The sequence below is a fragment of the Callithrix jacchus genome, chromosome 17 (assembly GCF_049354715.1).
Source record: "Callithrix jacchus isolate 240 chromosome 17, calJac240_pri, whole genome shotgun sequence".
In the NCBI taxonomy this organism is placed as follows: domain Eukaryota; kingdom Metazoa; phylum Chordata; class Mammalia; order Primates; family Cebidae; genus Callithrix; species Callithrix jacchus.
The window spans coordinates 71930712-71948373 of NC_133518.1; the positions used below are offsets into that span (position 1 = coordinate 71930712).

General features: G+C 36.4%; 1 protein-coding gene across 2 annotated transcripts in view; it reads left to right on the forward strand.

Moving 5' to 3' along the window:
• Positions 1 to 17662, forward strand: part of PDCD6IP (programmed cell death 6 interacting protein) — a 68363-nt gene that overhangs the window by 29499 nt on the left and 21202 nt on the right. For both annotated transcript variants that reach the window (XM_035278632.3, XM_002807672.6), the window contains exons 8-11: positions 3079 to 3301; positions 4935 to 5058; positions 8526 to 8703; positions 16680 to 16791. In XM_035278632.3, the coding sequence (XP_035134523.1) occupies positions 3079 to 3301; positions 4935 to 5058; positions 8526 to 8703; positions 16680 to 16791 (637 nt within the window). The remainder of the gene's footprint in view (positions 1 to 3078; positions 3302 to 4934; positions 5059 to 8525; positions 8704 to 16679; positions 16792 to 17662) is intronic.

A 17662-nucleotide genomic window follows, 5' to 3' on the forward strand; every position in this document is an offset into this window, starting at 1 on the left:
TATCCACATCTAGTTTAGTTTTTCCTGATTTTTTTCTAAGGGGTCTTGGTTTGTTCAAATCAGGATCCACATGAAGTCCTCACTTTGCACTTGGTTGGTATGCCCTCTAAATCATTTCTAACAGCTGCCTCCTTCCCAACTTCTGTGTTGAATTTTCTTCACTTTTTCTTGTTCTGTATGTTTTTTGCTGTGATTTCTATGGTGTCAGTTTTCCCTTTTGCTCCTTATATAAATGTCTAAGTCTTGCCTTCTTACTAAATTTGTATTTTTCTTTACTTTTTTGAGTTCTGTCCGTTCCCATTTCACCTTTTGCTATTTGGCTATCACCCACTCTGTTCTGGGCCATCCAGTCTTCCATTCTTTTGGTATTGTCATTGTGTTCTTAAGTGTTTTTGTTTATTTTAGTTTTTAGCATGCTGTTTTCATCTACTTTGCGGCAATATTTCTTTGGTGAGCTTTCATTATCTACTGGAAAGATATACTGCTTGTTTTAATTTTTTTCTTACTTTTTTTTGTATTGAGAGAGGAGCTCCCTTTTCAGTTACTCGTGTTTGAAGACATTGATTTGCTGATGTTTCCTGTGCAAGGGAACGGGCAGGGTTCACTTTACAAGCATCATCGTTTTAAGGGCTCCCTCCTGAAGTCCACCTCTCTGGCTCTCAAAGCCCACCCTGGATTAGGAAGAATCCCACTACTTCTATACCTGTGCTTCCCTGAGTTCCTCACAGCCTTTGCATTTCAAGTTGATGCATCTACTTTTAAGGTTTATATTTTGCTGGTATTTCTGAGTGTTTATGCCCTTTCTTCTCCCTCCCTACTCTTCTGTTTTCTGTTTTCTCTTTTCTGCTTCCTCTAGCAGCCCTGTCTTTTTAGTTAATCTGTCTGCTTTTTCTCTCAGCAGCTTTCTTGGAATGAGGCCCCTCAGTATCACATTTTTTGTGGTCATCTGGTAGCATGATAGGGGCCATTTCGCTTTGCCTTTACCATCACCTGGCAAGGTTTTCTTATCCTGTTTTATTGTTTTCAGATTTTCTTAAAGTAGTTTCAACTCAGGTTGGCCCCCTTAGCACTTCTCTTTTTTCCCAGTATGTATAGCCTGCCTTCGGTTCTGGTAGTAGTTTTTGCTATTTGGGGGAGAGTTCAACCACATTTACAAATCAAATTTGATTTACAGATTTAAAAAGTGATTTAAATTTGTGCAATTTCTCATTCCCTAGTTTACACCGAAGGGTAGCTTTTGTTTTGTTTTAGTTATCTTTGTTTCTCTAAGCTTGATACCAGCTTTGGAGGTTAAGATTTTTATCATGTTAAGGATATTTTTGTTTCACTAAGATTTAAAAAAATCAAGAATATTGAATTTTATCAAATATTTTTTCAACATCTGTGAAGAGATTTGATTTTTTTTTTTTTTTTTTTTTTGAGACGGAGTTTCACTGTTGTTACCCAGACTGGAGTGCAATGGCAGGATCTCGGCTCACCGCAGCCTCCGCCTTCTGAGTTCAAGCAATTCTCCTGCCTCAGCCTCCCAAGTAGCTGGGACTACAGGCGCGCACCACCATGCCCAGCTAATTTTTGTATTTTTAGTAGAGACGGGGTTTCACCTCGTTGACCAGGATGGTCTTGATCTCTTGACCTTGTGATCCACCCGCCTCAGCCTCCCAAAGTGCTGGGATTATAGGCGTGAGCCACTGCGCCCGGCCTGAGATTTGATTTTTTAACTTATTATTTTGGAGAATTACATAAGTAGATTTTCTAGTATGAAACCATTTTTTTATTCTTATAATTTTGATGTTTTAGACTTGCCTTATTTCCTCATCTAGTCATCGTATAATTGTAGATGCTTTCTATATGCCTAAGAATATAATATATTCTCTATTTGTGGAGTCTAGTGTTCTTTATGTCTGGTAAACCAAGCTCGTTAATTGTGTTGCTCAAATCTTCTATAATCTTACACATTTTTTTATCTGGTCCAGCCATTGCTGAGACAGATTTGTTAAAATCTTCCACTTTGATTACGGGTAGATATATCAATTTCTCATTGTAATTGTTTATATAGATACTATTACATAAAAATGTAAGAAATTTTATATCTTTCTGGCAAATTGGCAAATATTAAAAGATTATGTATTAAATTTAACCCTAAGAATGCTTTTGGCCTTATTGTCTATTTTATATGATGTCAGCATACCTAATACTATTTAAATTTGTGTGAGGCTTATGTTCATTTTTTTCTAAGCCCAAACTTTAAAAAAAATTTCTTACTGGTGTTGACATGTTGTTCACTTCTTGTGGTGCTAATTTATTTCAGATCCACCCTTTCACTGAGAGTTAGGCCCTTTGAGGTTCCTGCCTTCATGTGAAGGAGTGAAAGAGGTGCATTTCAATTCTCTGTGTTGTGTGGTTACTAAAGGGTCTCCACGAGGGCCTTTAGTAAGTTTTAATAGTTAATTATTTGGGTATAGAAATAACCCAACACCCAGGCTGGGCTCAGTGGCTCATGCCTGTAATTCCAGCACTTAGGGAGGCCAAGGTGGGCAGATCACTTGAGGTCAGGAGTTAGAGGCCAGCCTGGCCAATATGATGAAACCCCGTGTCTACCAAAAAATACAAAAATTAGCTTGGCGTGGTGACACACACTTGTAATTTCAGCTTCTTGGAAGGCTGAGGTGGGAGAATTGCTTAAACCCAGGAGATGGAGGTTACAGTGAGTTGAGATTGAGCCACTGTGCTCTAGCCTGGGCATCACAGAGTGAGACTCTGTCTCAAAAAAAGAAGAAGGAAAAAAACCCAACAGCCAACTTTTTTCAATGTCAGTTTATATTCATTGGCCCATGGATTTCTTTGATTATCTTGATAATCCACCTGTGTGTTTGTAGGGATGGCTGCTATGTATTATCTTTCAGTTTTCAGGTATTTTATGATGGGAGAATTTCCAGGTTCTCCTGTCAGCCACATTGCTGGAAATGCAAGTCTTCAAATTAAAGATTTTTTTTTTTTAAACCAGTGCTTAAATATTTTGTGGGGAAAGAGAAAGAAAATCATCTCCCTCTTTTTTGTTGTTGACATTTTTCTTTTTAGCATGCAGCAGAACTGATTAAAACAGTGGCATCTCGCTATGATGAATATGTTAATGTGAAGGATTTTTCTGACAAAATCAATCGTGCCCTTACTGCAGCAAAGAAGGATAATGACTTCATTTATCATGATCGAGTTCCAGACCTTAAAGATCTAGATCCTATTGGCAAAGCCACGCTTGTGAAGTCTACCCCAGTCAATGTACCCATCAGTCAGAAATTTACTGGTATGTCAGTTATTCAGACACACTTTAATCTTGTTTTTCTCCAGTTTGCTCTGTTTTTCCTAGCTAAAAATCACGTAATTGCTATTGTATGCTCTGAATATAATTTGCATTCATTTAGTTTAAAAGGAATATGAGAATAAATATTGTATTGTATCGTTAGTGCAATGTTAAGATGGAAAGTAAATGATAATAAAGCATATGTAAAGTATACAATAATTAGAAGACTTGAAACGGTGTGTTTGATTAAGATTGTAGCACTTGTCATTTTGTTAACATAACATTTGTTATTTAAGATGCTGCCATTAAAAATAAACAAATATGCTTGGGTGTGATGGCTCACGCCTGTAATCCTAACACTTTGGGAATCTGAGGTGGGTAGATGGCTTGAGCTCAGGAGTTCAAGACCAGCCTGGGAAACAGGTGAAACCAGGTCTCTACCAAAAAATACAAAATTTAACCAGGCATGGTGGTACATGCCTGTGGTTTCAGCTACTCCAGAGGCTGAGGTGGGAGGCTCGCTTGAGCCCGGGAGGTGGAGGTTGCAGTGAGCTGAAATTGTGCCTATGTACTCCAGCTTGGGTGACAGAGTGAGATCCCTCTTAAAAAAAAAAAACAACAAAAACCAACACAAATATTTCTTTAAACATGTAAACTTCTAAAGTGTTATTTGTATGAGATAAATAAATGTTATTATATTGTAGATGTATACAATATATGGTAGCCTCTAGCTGAGATCCCAAGGATAACAATCTGTTACTGGGAAAGGATGATTATATGTTCATTTAGCAAACACAAAGTGTTTACCATGTGCCAGGTACTCTTTTAAGCACTTTAAAAATATTAGCTCATTAGTTTTCACAATAAGTGCCCTGAAATGGGTACTGTTATTATCCCTATTTCATGAGGATACTGATGCACAGAGTGGTTAAATAATTTGCTCAAGGTCACATAGCTAGGAAGTGTTGGAGCCAGAAATGGAATCCTGCTACTTTGATCTACTTAGTCAATTTTTTTTTTTTGAGATGGAGTCTTGATCTGTTGCCCAGGCTGGAGGGCAGTGGCATGATCTCTGCTCATTGCAACCTCTGCCTCCTGTGATTCTCCTGCCTCAGCCTCCCAAGTAGCTGGGATTATAGGCACCTACCACCATGCCAGCTAATTTTTGTATTTTTAGTAGAGATGGGGTTTCATCAGGTTGATTAGACTGGTCTTGAACTCCTGACCTCAGGTGATCTGCCCGCCTTGGCCTCCCAAAGTGCTGGGATTACAGGCCTGAGCCACTGTGCCTGGCACCCCCGACTCAGTCAATTTAATCAACAAATGAACAGCATCACTGAAGATCCCTCAAACTCAGTGATGAACACATCTGAAAAAGTAAAAGAAAATTAAGTTCAAAGAAGAAACTTCTCATTGTTGCCATTGTCCATGAATGTAGTGATCTAAAAATTCTCTTTATAACTGTGCTTTCAGTAGTGATTGAGTTTTGATCTTTAAATCTAAATAGACTGTTGATATTTTGATCTTTAAATACCAAATATTTATAGACTATGAATATTAGAAAATATGTACAGTCACTTTTACAGTTTGGGTTTTTGTCTTAAAATTTTGTTGTAATTTCTCTTCCTAATTTTAGATCTGTTTGAGAAGATGGTTCCTGTGTCAGTGCAGCAGTCTTTGGCCGCCTATAATCAGAGGAAAGCTGATTTGGTTAACAGATCAATTGCTCAGATGAGAGAAGCCACCACTTTGGCAAATGGGTAGGTAGAGTTTAATTTTAGAGCCTAAAGTTTACCATTTGATTGTTCTTTAAGAACGTTTTAGTTTCTGAGCTTAGAGCTAAATGTCAAGGGTATATAAAATAGAAAATTACAGATTTACAACCATTTTTTGGGGAACACTATTTATGAAACTCTAGCAAATATAGTTGGAAGAAATTATACAAACAAGGTGAGGATATTTAACTAGAAATTTATATTTTAAAAAATGTTTATTTGGGAGGAACGAGAAGTAGAAATGAACTAAGATACATGGTACGTTTAGTTTCTGAACCAATTTTTGTTTCTGATGGATTGAATACTAAGAAGATCATTCTTTGATCTAAAAAATTTTGCAGACACAAAATATACGTAATCTAACTATACAGTTCAGCTTTTATATGTATATGATATATACATATAATATATGTGTTTGTGTATATATATATATTTATTTATTTTTGAGACAGGGTCTTGCTTTGTCAACCAGGCTGGAGCGTGGTGGTATAAACATGGCTCACTGCAGTCTCGACCTTCTGGGCTCAAGCAATCCTCCTGCCTCAACCTCCTGTGTAGCTGAGGCCACAGGTGCAAGCCACTATACCTGGCTAATTTTAAAATTTTTTTGTAGAGATGAGATCTCACTTTGTTTCTCAGGCTGGTCTTGAACTCCTGGGCTCAGTGATCCTCCTGCCTTGACCTCACAAAATGCTAGGATTACAGACATGAGCCACCACGCCTGGCTATTCAGTTAGTCTCGATACATGTATGTACCCATGTAACCACCACTGTGAATAAGGTAGAGAACACTAGTATTACCCTAAAAAATTCTCTCATGCCCCTTTCCCTTCAGTCCTTCTTCTCTTGGCCCCTGGCCACTGTTGATCTGCTCCCTGTCATTATTAGGTTAGTTTTACTTTTTATACAATTTAAAATGCATGTATATTTTAGCATGTACAGTAATATAGTATATTACATTATTACAGTATATACATATGCAGTACTTACAGTATGTACAGGATATACTTTAAATGTATTTTGCTTTTTTCACTTAGCTACTATTTTTGAGATTTATCTATATTATGTGTATCAGTTTGATTCTATTGCTGAGCAGTATTCCAGTTTATGGTTATAGAGCAGTTTGTTAATTCTTCACCTGTTGATGGTTATTTCAGTTTCTATGAACATTCATGTATAAATCTTTGTGTGGACATATTTTAGTTCTCCTGGGTAAATACCTAGGAGTGGAATTCCTAAATTGTATGGTTAGCATATTTAATTTTATATGAAACTCCCAGGTTGTTTTCCAAAGCGGTTGTTCCATTTTATATCCCTGTCTGCACTGTTTGAGAAATACAGTTGTTCTGCATCCTCACCAGTAGTTAATACTGTCAGTCTTTTTAGTTTTAGCTATTTTAGTGTGTGTGTAGCAGTATCTCATTGTGGTTTAATCTGCATTCCCGTAATTACTAATTATATTGAACAACTTTTCATGTGCTTACTAGACATTCATATATCTTCTGTAAAGGATCTATTGAAATCTTTTTGCCAATTTTTAAAACTGAGTTTTTCTTAATCTTTAAACAAGTCCTTTGTCAGATACATATAATTAAGAATATAGTTGACCTTTGAACAACATAGGGGTGCTGAGTCCCTTATACAGTCAAATCAGCATATAACGTTTGAGTCCCCAAAATTAACTAATAGCCTGCTGTTGACTAGAAGCCTTACCAATAACATGAAAAGTCAATTAACACATATTTTGTATATGTATAATATACTGTATTCTTACAGTAAAGTAAGCTAGAGAAGAAATGTTATTAAGAAAATCATAGGCTGGGCGCAGTGGCTCAAACCTGTAATCCCAGCACTTTGGGAGGCCGAGGCGGGTGGATCATGAGGTCAAGAGATCGAGACCATCCTGGTCAAAATGGTGAAACCCCGTCTCTACTAAAGATACAAAAAATTAGCTGGGCATGGTGGCACGTGCCTGTAATCCCAGCTACTCAGGAGGCTGAGGCAGGAGAATTGCCTGAACCCAGGAGGTGGAGGTTGTGGTGAGCCGAGATCGCGCCATTGCACTCTAGCCTGGGTAAACAAGAGTGAAACTCCATCTCAAAAAAAAAAAAACAACAAAAAAAGAAAATCATAAGGAAGAGAAAATGTATTTACTATGATTAAATGGAAATGGTAAAGGTCTTTATCCTTGTTGTTTTCATGTTGAGTAGGCTGAGGAAGAGGAGGAAGGAGAGTTGGTCTTGCTGTTTTAGAGGTGGCAGAGGTGAAACAAAATCCACATATACATGGACTCACATAGTTCAAATCTGTGTTGTTCAAGGGCCAACTGTATTTCTCTTGTAGTTGGCTTGTCTTTTTATGTTTTTAGTTTTGATTAATGCATGGATTTTGCCATGATTTTTCTTTAACAAGAAAGGAATGTAAGTTTACTCTAGCATATGATTAACAGACAGTGTAAGATTTTACAGAGCCTATTTGCTGAGGAGTTCATTGTATTACGTCACTTCATTTGCCTTTTTGTCTTTGCATAGTAGTTAGATATATGTTCCTTCTTTCCCCATCATGTAAATGCAATAACTGAGGAATTGTTATTGTGCCACAAAACTGAGAACAGATGAAGATTCTGTAATGAATACTTAGATCATCTATGTTCTGTTGACATTTTGCCTAGATGATGTGAAATTATAACTGTTGTTTCTGCTGAAACAGAGCAAAAAAAATAACTATTTTGGTTATTGTTTCTGACTTGTTAGTGATGCTCTAACAATCCAAAGTGTGAAAAGACTGCTTTTTTAGGATAGAATGTTTGACTTTTAATTACTTAGACTGAAAGAAGTTTGAACTGCAGGCCAACGATACCTAATATATTTTAATGTGGTCATCATTTTTCTTATTTTTCTGCTTTTTTTTTTTGAGATGGTGTCTCACTCTCTTTCCCAGACTGGAGTGCAGTGGCATTATCTTGGCTCACAGCAACCTCCGCCTCCTGGGTTCAAGTGATTCTTGTGCTTCAGCCTCCTGAGTAGCTGGGATCACACGTGCCTGCCACCACGCCCGACATATTTTTATATTTTTAGTAGAGATGGGGTTTCACCATGTTGAGCAGTCTGGTCTCAAACACTTGACTTCAGGTGATCTACCTGCCTTGACCACCAAAGTGCTGGGATTACAGGCATGAGCCACCGTACCCAGCCTTTTTTTTTGTCTTTTAATTCTGAAATTGTGAACTTAATTTTTTTGATTTTTGTTTAATTTACCAATAACAGATTTTTTTTTTTTTGGTCTTTTCCTTTTTCTTTTTGCTTTTTTTTCATTGATAGGGCTAATCCAGTTTTTCTGGGTGCTAACTCTGTTGCTGTTGATTTGGTTATAGAAGATTAAATTTAATATTGATGAGGAGTTATTTTAAATTATTTTAGTCTTCAGCATAACATGGTATCTCATTTTTTCAGGGTGCTAGCTTCCCTTAATCTTCCAGCAGCAATTGAAGATGTGTCTGGAGACACCGTACCTCAGTCTATATTGACTAAGTCAAGGTCTGTGATTGAACAGGGAGGCATCCATACTGTTGATCAGTTGATTAAAGAACTGCCTGAATTACTGCAACGAAATAGAGAAATCCTAGATGAGGTAAGTTTTCTAAGATTTGTTTTTCAAGTGTAAACACTGTAATCCCTTGACATCCAGCAGAGATTGGGACTGGAGACTTCTTCCTGCTGGTTTTCACAGTGTAGTTAGTATTCGTCACTTTGGTGAATTTACTGTGGCCCAGAGCCTTCTCTTTAGCAGAGAAATTCTGGTTGAGTGAAGATGGGTTTCATTCTTATCTTACAGGTAAGTAAGTACACATTAATGAAACTCATATGACCACTGCGTAAACTAATATACTATGAGGAGTTAATTATCGTACAAACTGTTCAAAGTTTTTGTAATTATTGATTTATTTTATACATATGCAGATCAGCTTTCTTGGTGATCATGGAAATTAGACAAAGGAGGTTAGGCCATCAAATGATTTATAAGTCACTGTATCCATTTTCCAGTAGTGATGGCATTTTATTAATAGGAGTGAAACATTCTTTACAGTTCTTTTGGCTAAAGCTAACTGTTTGCCAGTGTTATTCTCTTTTTATAGTGCTTTTACCTCTTCCCTCTGATGGATAAAGTTTCTTTCTGTAGCTGTAAATACATTTGACTGGTTATATGGGCTTTTGCCAGTTTAGGAGTCATGTTATCTCTTTCAGATGACCTCTCTTATCAATGCTTTAATCTATGATGTTTGATTTTTCAGTTAACTTTCAGAGGATATTGTATTTATACCATTTCCAGGTACTCTGGGGCAGGGGCAGAGTACTTAAGAGAGAGTGAATCTTGTGAATGAAAATATTTACTTCCCAGGGTTATTTAGAGAATTAAGCTAAAACAGTAAGATGCCTAGCGTTTGGACATACAGGATATGCTTTATTAAGTTACAGCTATTATTACTATTAGATTACTATTATGATGATGGTATATTGTAGTTGCTGTAACTGTTGTGATGACAGGTGGTGACTGTTATTCACCTTTCAATCCAAATCAACTTTTGAAAAAGATTAAGGTGGAAATTGACTGCCTTGTTGGCTTGAGAAAGCTGCTATTTGTGAGGGGTTCTATATTAATTATACCATTAACATTCATCGACCTTATTTGTGTAGTCACAGTCAATAAACAGAAAAAAGAAAACAGAATTGGTATTACATAGTTCAGTACTAAAGCTTTTCTGTGTTGTACTTGTAAAAATGCAGAATCTCAGGTCTCATCTCAGACTGACTGTATCAGGATCTGAATTTTAACAGGATTCCCAAGTAACTTGTGTGTACCTATTAAAATTTGACAAACACTGCTGTACCTTACAGTTCTTTAAAATCTGTTGATTTGTGGGTTAACAAGCATGTGATCTGGTGTTTCACTGAAAGGACATTAGAAATTATTAGACATAGGGAGAAGAAAGTGGAGAGTGTTGTGTAGGACCACAGACAAGTGACAGCAGCAGGAAGTAATTGTCTCATAGTGAGGAAAGAGACTAACACTAGGAAATGTAGCATAACACATCAAAAGAAAAGAAGTCTGGGGACATTTAGGAAATAGACGTAAGAGTAAATCATCATTTAATACTTGGTAGTTTACACATAATCCAGTGGTTAAGGACTCAGAATGTAGAGTTTTATTTGGATTTGATTCCCAGCTCTTAAACCTACCTGTGACTTTGGGTAAAGTACTTAACATCTTCATGTTTCAGTTGATCATCCAAAAAAAATGGGGTGAATAGCAGTTAGCCCATAAGACAGTTGTGAAGTGGAATGTACTTGTGTGTACTACCTAGTTGTTATATAATATTAATACTATTGCATTTTCTTGATTTTAAGTTGCTAGCAATTGGAATATGTGTGTTTGGTTTTATAAGTTTTTTTTTTTTTTGATAGAAACGTTGCCTAATGTGTCAATCGTGAGAAGCATCTTTAGAAATATTAATGTGAAAACTTATAATTGAGGAAAAACTCACATTGGTATTCATGCATAAGTCTGTTTATCTTAATATAAGGTACTTTTATTTATCTTATTTGATGTTCCTAACAGCTTTTTGGGTTAGGGTTACTATTATTCTGTCACTTGTGCTTGGAGAGTCTGATTTTTTTTTTTTTTTTTTTTTTGGAGACAGAGTCTTGTTCTGTTGCCCAGACTGGAGTGCAGTGGTGCAATCTCGGCTCACTGCAACCTCCACCTCCCGGGTTTAAGCACTTCTCTGCCTCAGCCTCCTGAGTAGCTGGGATTACAGGCGTGTGCCACCATGCCCAGCTACTTTTTGTATTTTTAGTAGGGATGTGGTTTCACCATCTTGGCCAGGCTGGTCTTGAACTCCTGACCTCAGCATCCACCTGCCTCAGCCTCCCCAAAGTGCTGGGATTACAGGCGTGAGCCACCACTACCGGCTGAGAGTCTGATTTTTAAGTAAGTTGTAAATTATGAAGTAAGTTGTTCATTTCTGATAGCTTGTAGAAATTTTGTTTTGGTCTTGATTTTGATAAATTTCAAGTGTCTACTAGTTTTTTTGAATCATAATTTATCATACTTAGGATCTTTAAATCTTAGCTTCTTATCCATGGATTCTGTTTGTTCAGTCATTCTTCTTTGTCCATTGTTTCCATAATGTCCTCATGAATTTCTTTTAGATTGATAGTATCAGCTCTACATGTCACTTAACATATCTTTAACATTTTCTCTTTGTGCTCTTGTTCTTCTTTCAGGGAGACTGTCTCTGGCCAGACTTCTAGCTCATTAATAGACTATTCAGCTGTGTTTTTAAACATTCTTCAGCCATTCTATTGAGTGACTTTGTTATTGTTATTAATTTTATTGATCTTTTTCGTTTCTAATATTTTTTTTGTTTGTATATTTTGAGACAGAGTCTTAACTCAATAGCCCAGGCTGGATCTCCACTCACTACAACCTCTGCCTCCTGGGTTCAAGTGATTCTCTTGCCTCAGCCTCCCGAGTAGCTGGGATTACAGGCACCTGCCGTCATGCCTGGCTAATTTTTGTATTTTTAGTAGAGACAGGGTTTCGCCATGTTGGCCAGACTGGTCTCAAACTCCTGACCTCAGGTGATCTGCCTGCTTCAGCCTCCCAAAGTGCTGGGATTGCAGACGTGAGCTACCACACTCAGCCATTTCTAAGATTTATAATTCCTATTTTAAAAACTCGCCTGTATGTATCTTAAAACTGTATGTGGGTTTTTTTTTTTTTGTAAAATTCACATATTGTAAAATTTTCCATTAACCTCCTTAAAGTGTATGTTTCAGTGCTTTTCAAATGTATTCACAGTGTTGTATATCGTCCACCTAAAAGAAATCCTGCACCCATAAACAGTGTCTCATCGTTCTCCTTTTTCCCCTGCTTTTGCCAAACACTAATTTAATTTCTGTCTCTATGGATTTATTGAAACGTCTTCTGGATATTTCATATAAGTGAAATCATACAATATGTGGTCTTTTGAGTTTGGCTTTTTTTACTTAGCAGAATGTTTTTAAGGTTCATTCATGTTTTAGCATGTATCAGTCCTGCATTTCTTTTAATGACTCACTAATCCTTTCCTCAGTTAATGGATATTTGGGTTCTTTCCACTTTTTGACAATTCCACATATAGTAGTTCCCCCCCTTATCTGCAGGGAGTATGTTCCATGATCCCCAGTGGAGGCCTGAAACTTTGGATAGTAGTGAAGTTTAATGTCTTCTGTTTTTTTTAAATCTGATAGTCAAGATGGCTTCTAAGTGACTAACTGGCAGATAGTATATACAAGACGGATACACTTGACGAAGGGATGATTAATAACCCAGTCAAGAGGAACAGGAGCAAGAGGTTTTATTACACTGTCCAGAACTGTGTGCAATTTAAAACTTGTGAACTGTTTATTTCTGAGATTTTTCATTTAATATTTTCAGACCATGATTGACCTCATAACTGAAACTGCAGAATGCAAAACCATGGATAAGGGGGAGACTACTGTAAGGCTGCTACAAGTTTTTGTTTGAATATCTGGTTTTGATTTTCTTGGGAATATAACTGGGAGCAGAGTTGCTGCCTTATTAGCTGAGTTTAAATTTAGCTTTCTGAGGAACTGCCAAACTCTTTTCCACAGTAGTTGCGCCATTTTACACTTCTGCCAGCAGTGTGTGAGGGTTCCAGTTTGTCCCTATCCTCACCAAACCCTATAATTGTCCATTAAAAAGAAGTACAGCCACCCTGATGTGTGTGAAGTGGTATCTCATTGTGGTTTTGGTTTGCATTTTCCTGATGATCAATGATGCTGGGCATCTTTTCGTGTGCTTGGTTGCCATTCATATGCCTTCTTTGGAGAAATGTCTGTTCGAGTCTTTGGCCATTTTAAAAATCAGGTTGTCTTTTGGTTGCTGAATTATAAAAGTTCTTTATATATTTTGGATGCTAGACCTTATTATACATATGATTAATAAATATTTTCCCTGATTCTGTGGGTTGTCTTTTCATTCTCTAGATAGTATTTTTTTTAATGCAGAGAAGTTTTAAATGTTGATACATTACAATTTATCTGTCCCTTTGTTGCTTGTGTTTTTGGTGTTACATGTAGGATTCCATTGCCAAAAATTTAAGGTCATGAAGACTTATCTTTGTTATTTGAAAGTTTTATAGTTTTTTTTTTTTTTGAGATAGAGTTTCATTCTTGTTGCCCAGGCTGGTGTGCAATGGCACCATCTAGACTCACCTCAACCCCTGCCTCCCAGGTTCAACAATTTTCCTGCCTCAGCCTCCCAAGTAGCTGAGATTACAGGCATGTGGCACCACACCCAGCTAATTTTGTATTTTTTAGTAGAGACAGGGTTTCACCATGTTGGTCAGGCTGGTCTTGTAACTCCTGACCTCAGGTGATATGCCCGCCTTGGCCTCTCAAAGTGCTGGGAGGCTGAGGCAGGAGAATCGTTTGGATTTGGGAGGTGGAGGTTGTAGTGAGCCCAGATCGCACCATTAAATTCCAGCTGGGGCAGCAAGAGCAAAACTCTGTCTCAAAAAAAAAAAAGTGCTGGGATTACAGGTGTGAGCTACCACACCTGGCTGAATTTTACAGTTTTAACTCTTAGGTTTAGGTGTTTAATTCCTTTTGAATTAAATCTTTGATGTGAGGTAAGGGTTCAACTCATTTTTTTTTTTCTGTTTAGTTATTTAATTTTTCCAGCACCATTTGTTGAAGAGAATGATCTTGGCACCTTCCTGGAAAATCACATGATTTATATGTCTATACTTATGCCTTTACTGCATTGTTTTACTACTGTAGCTTTGTAATAAGTTTTGAAACAGGTATCAGTCCTACAGCTTTGCTCTTCTTTTGCAAGATTGTTTTGTGTGTTTGCAGTCTGTTGCCATTCCATATGAATTTTAGGATCAGCTTGCTGATTTCTGCAAAAATAAGCAGTTAGAAGGTTGTTAAAGATTGCATTGAATGGAATCTTTAGCTCAATTTGGGGAGAATTGCCAGTCTTAACAATATTAAGTTTTCTAGTCCATGAACTCAGGAAGTCTTTCCAGATTTTTAGGCCTTTTGTTTCAGCATTGTTTTGTAATTTTCAGTGTGCATCTTGTCCCTCTTCTGTTAAACTTACTTCTATGTATTTTATTCTTTTTTAATGCTGTCGTAGATGGAATTGTTTTCTAATTTCCTTTTTGGATTGTTCATTGCTAGAATATAAAAGCACAACCGGTTTCATATTCTGCAACTTTGCTGAATTTATTATTTCCAATAGTTTTTTTGTGGATTCTTTAGGATTTTCTATGTATAAGGCCATGTCATCTGCAAATAGAGATAGTTTTACATCTTCCTTTTCAGTTGGATGCCTTTGTGTTGTTGTTGTTGTTGTTATCGTCTAATTGCCCTGGCCAGTGCAGTGCAGTGCAGTGACGTGGTGAGAGTGGACATTCTTGTCTTGTTCCTGATCTCAGGGGGAAAGCTTCCCGTGTTTCACTATTAAGTATGTTAGTGGTGGGATTTTCATAGATGGCCTTTATGAGGTTGAGGATGTTCCGTTCTAATTCGTTGATTTTTTTTGGTTACGAGTGTTGGATTTTGTCAGATATTTTCTCTGCATCTCTTAAGATGATCATATGTTTTTTTTTTCATTTTACTAATGTATATTACATTAAGTGATTTTCAGGTATGAATCACCATTGCATTCCTGGGGTATCCTACTTGGTCATGGTATATAATCCTTTTAATGTGCTGCTTGATTTGGATTGGTAGTATTGTCTTGAAAATATTGCATTTATATTAATAAGTGATAGTGGTTTCTAGTTTTCTTGTAGTTTCTCTGGCCTTCAACTTGTATGCCCTTATGGTTGTGTCATTTTTAAATAGCACATAGCAAGATTTTTCTTTTTAGTTTAATTTGATAATCTTTGTCTTAACCTGGAAGGTTAAACCCTTTAATACAGGCCTGATTTCTTAAAATATGTGAAATATATTTATTTTATATTCTTTATCTAATATCTGTAGTTTTTGTGGTTTGACTCCATGCTTTGTAATTTTTGCTGATTCTTGCTTATAGTGGCTTGTTTTCTCTTGTGTTTAGTTTTTTTGTTACTGTTTTTTACTTTAGAACTTTAAAAAAATAGTTTCAGATTTACAGAGAAGTTGCAAATTTAGTGTAGAAGATTCCTGTATGTTTTTCACCTAGCTGCCCTGAAAGTTACGATACATTTGTTAAAACTAGGAAATTGACATTGGTACAATATTATTACTCAGATTTTACCAGTTATTCCACCAATGTCCCTCCTTCTGTTCCAAGATTCGGTACAGAATACTGTATTGCATTTAGTGTTCAGTGAGTTTCGATTGTGAATTCATATTTTCTGTGATTTATTTGTGGGAATTCATTGAGATCTGGGTTTAAGGTGAATTCTGGAAAGGATTTGTGTTTGCTTCTGCCATAAAAAGGCGTTATATACCTGGCACTTCCTAAAGTTTTTTTTTTTCTTTTTGTACTTAATCTTTTAGATTTCTAGTCCCAACTTCAGGCTTTTGATCAGGAATCTCAGATAATACTTCTTTTTTTTTTCTTTAGAGTCAAGGTGCAGACAGGCATGTTTTCTTCTGTGGGGCAGTTTTCTGTTTTAAAAAAATCATCCATTAAGAATCACCTATTTGGAAGTATACCAGTTTGAGGGTAGAGAGTGCTTCTGATCTGACCTTTCCTTTTATTGGCCCTACCTGTGTTTCTTACTGCCTTTTCATGTACTAAATTTACAATCCAGGCCAATGGTGAACTACACAGCTGGTGAACCATGAATGGCGGGCCAGTTCTGGCTTGTGGCCTGTTTTTGTATGGTTCACTAGTTAAGGTTAATTTTTCTCTTTTTTGTAGCATTTTCAAAAAAGAATAATAATACTATGTGATATAGACTGTGGTCCACAAAACCTAAAGTATTTACTCTGTGGTGTTTGACAGAATTTTGCTATTCTTTGTCCTAAGCTCTCAGGGATTTTCATATATTGCTGGTGCTAGCACTGTGTCTACTGGTAGATTAGTATTTTTTTGTGTTTCTGGCCTCCTACTATCCTGTCATCTTACTTGCATATCAAAAAGGCATTTCAAAATATGTTAAACGTAATTTTCTGTTGGTTTTTTTTTTGGGGTGGAAGTCTGACTCTTTTATTTTCATGTAATTGGTCAGATTTCCCCTTTGTTTTGTTCATGGCTTCTGAGGTTGAAAGGTTTTGTTCATGGCTTCTATTTATTTATTGTAATCTTAATACTTTCTCGAAATTGGTAAATGGATATCGTCTCTTATTTATTCTTCTTTTTTATTTTACTAAGGAAGATAATAGCTAACTTAGCCTTAAATTTATGACTTTTTGTTAAATGCATTATAACTTAGATGTGCCAAGAAAAAAGTCGAACGATTTATATTCTAACTAATAGTATAGAAGTATTCCCATCTCACCAAATTCACTTATATTGAATATGAACATTTAAAAAATACTCTTAAGTTTATTATGCCAGAAATTACATTTCAGTTTTTTTTTTTTTGCTTCCTTGTGAAGTCATTAAGGTTGTTGGATGAAGAAGAAGCAACCGATAATGATTTAAGAGGAAAATTTAAGGAACGCTGGCAAAGGACACCATCCAACGAACTGTATAAGCCTTTAAGAGCAGGTAAAAATGTGTATAAATGACCTTTATTTGAATAAATTCCCAATCTGGACCCACATTTTTGATTGATTACTTAGGCTCAGTTGTAAATTCATTTTTACTGAAACTGGTTTTCCTCAGTTTAGTATAAAGATTGAAAAAGGTTGCAAAAGTAATCTGCTCATTGTCAGAAGTACAGATTCTTAAGAAGGGAATAAAGTGAAAATTAAAATGATTCTTTAACTTTCATTTCCTATTCTAAGCTCTGTGCATATTTTATTTTTTTGAGACAAGGTCTTGCTCTGTCACCCAGGCTGGAGTGCAGTGGCAAGATCACAGCCTACTGCAGCCCCACCTCCAGGGCTCAAGGAATCCTTCTACCTCAGCCTCTTGAGCAACCGGTACTATAGACATGCACCACCACACCTGGCTAATTTTTTTATTTTTTGCAGAGATGAGGTTTTACCATGTTGCCCAGGCTCATCTTGAACTCCTGGACTCAAGTGATCCACATGCCTTCGCCTCCCAAAGTGATGAGATTACAGGCTTGAGTCTTCATGCCTGGCCCCTGTGCATATTTTAAAAACATAAATGAGAGTGTATTACATTTATGGTTTTGTAATTTTTTTTTCATTTAGTAGTGAATCCTGGTTGGTAAAAAAATGAGTTTTAAGTTATCTTGAAGCCACATTTATGCTTCTTAAGACTTTGATTATTAAGATTTTATGCTTCCTGAGATAAATGCTTTCTTTATGGTGGCTGGAGATTAATTTTGTCTTTGTAAAAAGTTTGTATATTATTGAGATTTTTTCTAAAAATGTATCTGCTTTTTTTTTAAAGTCACATTGCTCTTTTGAGAGAGTAATACTTTTAAAATAAGTGTACCCCCTTTTGG